The 4,846-nt window shown below is 36.8% G+C and overlaps 2 gene segments (V, D, J or C); one reads left to right on the top strand and one right to left on the bottom strand.

The window, feature by feature from the left end:
- Positions 1-789: 789 nt before the first annotated feature.
- Positions 790-1,274, top strand: LOC112141610. The segment is given in 2 exon segments: positions 790-841; positions 949-1,274. Coding segments are annotated over 2 exon segments (378 nt in total).
- An 822-nt stretch (positions 1,275-2,096) lies between these two features.
- Positions 2,097-3,507, bottom strand: LOC112141611 (the record flags this gene model as incomplete). The annotated part of the segment is given in 2 exon segments: positions 2,097-2,447; positions 3,367-3,507. Coding segments are annotated over 2 exon segments (461 nt in total), but the record flags the coding sequence as incomplete, so codon positions are not given.
- Positions 3,508-4,846: the final 1,339 nt, after the last annotated feature.

The following is a 4,846-nucleotide window of genomic DNA, read 5'->3' on the forward strand; positions in this document are numbered from 1 at the left end:
TATCACCTTGAGGCAGCTCTTGATGTTGTTATCATCCTTTTGTGCTCCTTTGTGTGAAACCCACTGCTGAGTAGTTGGGCAAAATTCAAACAACAGTTTCTTTGAGGCCACAATCCCCTCTGGGTAGAAATAGTTCACAGCCAAAGTGACAATCTCATCTTGTTAATTGTTCTTTTTTTCATAACCAGAAAATTAACTAGTTCGTCCTCAACAATGACTTTACCATCAACAGTTGTACAGATGACAGGATTCATCCTGGAGTGTTTAAACTCAGGAGCAGACGGGCCTTGATGAGGATCATCCGCCATCTTAGATCAAGAGTTAGAACAATAGAAGTTCAGGTTTCAAAAAGTCATTCTGCTGTTACAAGATGAATTTAAGATTCACTTGAATGAACTAAAACTGATCATTTCCTCCCGTTTCGATCAGAAAATGAAGACTATAAATATTCTTTTTTCATTTACAGTTTTGTCATTCTAATTCTAGATGTATTCTATCAATACACATTGAACCTACAACCTATTTGTTTTCTAAAATCTGTCAGAAAATGTCTAAGGCACAGTAATAAATAGAAAAAAATGATTTCAGTGATGAAGATGATCCATGTTCCTGTTGGAGTGAGTGGTTGCATTTCCATAGAGACACTTTGCATCAGCAGCTCCATGCTCCAGTGCTCTGGGAGACTTTATAGTCCTGAGAGTTGAAGACTGGATGACTGACAGCTGTCCTTCATCACAGCAGAAGACACACAAATCCTCCTCCTCCTCATCATCATCATCATCATCAAACATGAGTGTGATCTGCGTCCTCATCTGGACTCTCCTCTGCTGCTGCTTCACAGGTAAAGTCCAGAGAATCCAACTCCTCTCCTCTATGAACATCCGTCCCTCTGAAATGAAGGCCACAAAAGCATGAAGCTGCTTTCTGTTTCTGTCTCTGTATCCTCAGAGTCCAGAGGACAGGTCACAGTGACTCAGCCTGGAGCAGTGAGCTCCACTGTGGGAGGATCTGTCTCCATCTCATGCAGAACCAGTCAGAATATTAATAGCAACTATTTATCCTGGTACCAACAGAAAGATGGAGAAACTCCTAAACTCCTCATTTATCTTATCAGCAGCAGACAATCAGGGATTCCAACTCGTTTTACAGGCAGTGGAACATCTTATGGACAAGATTTCACTCTGACCATCAGTGGAGTTCAGGCTGAAGATGCAGCAGTTTATTACTGTCAGAGTGCTCACTACATCAACAGTCTGTGGGTGTTCACACAGTGAAAAACAGTCGTACAAAAACCTCCCTCATTCAAACAGAACAGAAACTGATGATACAGTTCAATGAAGACACACACACGTACTCACATTAACCAGCTTTATTGGTATCCATATTTATAATAATTCTATTCTTTACTTTTAGATATTAGTTTCTGGTTCTTTTCTGTCATGATGGTAAAATCACAAAATTCCTATTTTATATTTGATTTGTAATAAAGAATTACATTTAATCCATTATCTGAAACGGAAAACAAAATGTAATTTATGTTTCTTTAAATTTAAACCGTTTCATTTAATCTTCAAAAAAATATTCATAAAGCTGATTCTTCCCCCACATACTTCTGATTTTAAACTCTGCTAATATTTTTTCATTCATAGCTAATCTTTCTGTTCTGAGCCAAACTTGATCTTTCCTCCATTTTATCAATGAGTGATCTTCTGCACTCACATTGTTGCTGCAGCTCAGATGTTTGTTTGAGTTCTTCTGGCTTTCAAACATCAGTCTGCTGGTCCTCATGGAGGTTCACTTTACCCAGAACAACCTGTTGACTTGATCTGTTTTAGTGACATCTGGAAGCTGTTCTTTAGAGGAAATATTGTGATATTTCATAGTGTTCTCATTAAATATTATTTTTCTCTTTAACTTTTTCATCGTCTTTAAAACATTTATGCTTGGTAATTACAGTGAAGCAAAACAATAGAATCCAAAAGCAGAGATTAAATGTTTTTATTTCATTCTTTATAATTGCAATAATCGAAGAAAGATAAATGTATAAAGAAAAATGTATAAAGAATTAAAAGAAACTTCCAAAAGGGTTTAAAAAAAACACAAAAGAGAACGTTTGAATGTTTGCGTTCAGGACTGGGAGCACTGGTCTCTCCTGAGAGTCTCTGAGACTGCAGTCTGGGATCCTCTCTTGGCCTCACAGGTCACCTTCTCCCACTGGTCTGCAGAGAGCCTCAGGGTGCTGCTCCAGCTGTAGAGGCCGTCCTTCTGCAGCACCCCGGGGCTCCTGCTCTCCTCCCAGTTGCTGCTGCTGCTGCCGACCACCTTCCAGGACAGAGTCCAGTCTGAGGGGAAGCCCTTGTTGGCCACACACATGAGTGTGGCCTTCCCCTGCTGCAGCTCCTTGGTGGAGGGGAGGAGCACGGTCAGGGAGGGGGGCACATGACCCACTGCAGAGAAACAGAGAAAACATTTTAGAGCTGAGATCAAACTGCTGAGAGTTTCACTTCCCTCTCTAAGATCAGTAACCATGGTAGCAGACAGGCATCACTGATGAACCACAGAAACAGAAGTTTCTGAAGGTAAAAATAAATGTTTTAAATTGTAACCGTTTTCTTATGCTTTAACTATTCTTCTTGTAATATTTTTAAGTATCTTTGTTTTTCCACTACATTAAAGAGTCTAATTCTTATTTTTGCATTAAAAGCTCAAAAAGTCCTTCAAAAAAATGTTTTTTCTGTGTTTTAAAGAATTACTTTATATCTTCTGTTGCAAATTCATGCTCCAAAAGTCACATTTAATGAAAATTAAACATTAAAATAAAACTAGAATCATTTCAAACTGATTCACAACGTACATTAAAGTGCAGCTTTGTTCATTTTCAATCACTAAAATCTCATTAGAAGATACTGACAGAGAAATGTCAACAAGGTTCAGCGTTGTCATGAAATTCTTCAGCAGAAACACAAATTTTTTGTATTTAAAAGTTCAGACAGAAATAATCTATAAGAGAAATATTAAAAAATATGAGGAAGTTACATATATTTGAGACTATGAACATCTTTCTACTCTTTGACATGTTTTTTACAAAACAATCCTAAGTTACTAATGTTATGACTGAATTAGTTTACTTCTCAATATTAGTAGGAACTTTGAGTTAATGATAAAAACATCAGTAAAACTACTTTATATTAAAGTTTAAATGTCATCTCTCTGGAGAAAAATTCCTTGATCAAATCTAGATTTTGTTTCATAAAAATAATATAAGACAAGAAAAAATCAACCTTAGATCATCTATAAAAACAATGTTCCTAACATAATCAGCTTAAACATTTTTTTTTAATTCTTACATAAATGAAAAGTACTTACAGTTAACTTCCAGTCTGGTTCCTCCACCAAACGTGAGCCACAGTGATACAAACTGGTTGAAGCGTCGTACAAAAACCTCTGACTGTACAGAGACACGCTCTCTGACTCTGAAACAAACAAACTCAAATGATGGCTGGAGTTCTAAAAATAACACATCTTAATATTTAAATTAAAGTGCATCTTTGTAATTAAATGGTTTATCTATGATCTATTTTATGACAATCCTCTTTCTGAAATTGTTGTAATTGTTGCTCAGTTGAAGGTGTTTCTGTTCTGTGTTTGGGATCGTTCATTGAATCCTTGGAATGTTTTGGATTTGTTCTTCATCTTTATGCTCCTGAGTGGATCTCAAATGGCTATTCGTATCAACTATGTGAATTAATGTACTTTTTCATGATATTTTAACCATTTTGCGAGGATCTGTATCACATCTTTAGGGTGAAATATAAGGACGTACATAATACAAGAATAGTTGTTTTCTCTAAGCTCCTTTCTAGTCATGAAGATTTGTGAACATATGTAGTGTACTGAATATGTTAATGTAATGGGATATTCTTCATGAAAGGAAGAAAATAAACACAAAAACAAAACTGTACTGAAAAATATCAACCGGTTTTTATTAGTAAAGTGTAAATAGACTCTGAGAATGTCTGAGTTCATCTAGTAAAGGAGTGTTTAAGGAGGATCTTTGTGTGTTTGTAAAGATCTTCAAACATAAAAAACACAACTAATACAAAATGAGATGTCCTCATTTCAAAATAAGCTGATTTTATATTCATTTTTAAAAATAAAACTCAAAGTGATCCATTCTAATCCAAAGAAAATGTAAAAAAATAAAATAAAGACTCAAAAGCTCCATAATAAAGCATTGTTGGTTTTAACATATTACTTTTAGTTTTTTTTTTTTTTAAATCATGATGTTTAGGAAGATCCATGTTCCTGTTGGAGTGAGTGGTTGCATTTCCATAGAGACATTTTGCATCAGCAGCTCCATGCTCCAGTGCTCTGGGAGACTTTATAGTCCTGAGAGTTGAAGACTGGATGACTGACAGCTGTCCTTCATCACAGCAGAAGACACACAAATCCTCCTCCTCCTCATCATCATCATCATCATCAAACATGAGTGTGATCTGCGTCCTCATCTGGACTCTCCTCTGCTGCTGCTTCACAGGTAAAGTCCAGAGAATCCAACTCCTCTCCTCTATGAACATCCGTCCCTCTGAAATGAAGGCCACAAAAGCATGAAGCTGCTTTCTGTTTCTGTCTCTGTATCCTCAGAGTCCAGAGGACAGGTCACAGTGACTCAGCCTGGAGCAGTGAGCTCCACTGTGGGAGGATCTGTCTCCATCTCATGCAGAACCAGTCAGAATATTTATAGCAGCTGGTTGTCCTGGTACCAACAGAAAGATGGAGGAACTCCTAAACTCCTTCTTTATTATATTAGCAGCAGACAATCAGGGACTCCAACTCGTTTTACAGG

This window comes from Oryzias melastigma, unplaced genomic scaffold (genome assembly GCF_002922805.2).
Source record: "Oryzias melastigma strain HK-1 unplaced genomic scaffold, ASM292280v2 sc00560, whole genome shotgun sequence".
Taxonomy (NCBI): domain Eukaryota; kingdom Metazoa; phylum Chordata; class Actinopteri; order Beloniformes; family Adrianichthyidae; genus Oryzias; species Oryzias melastigma.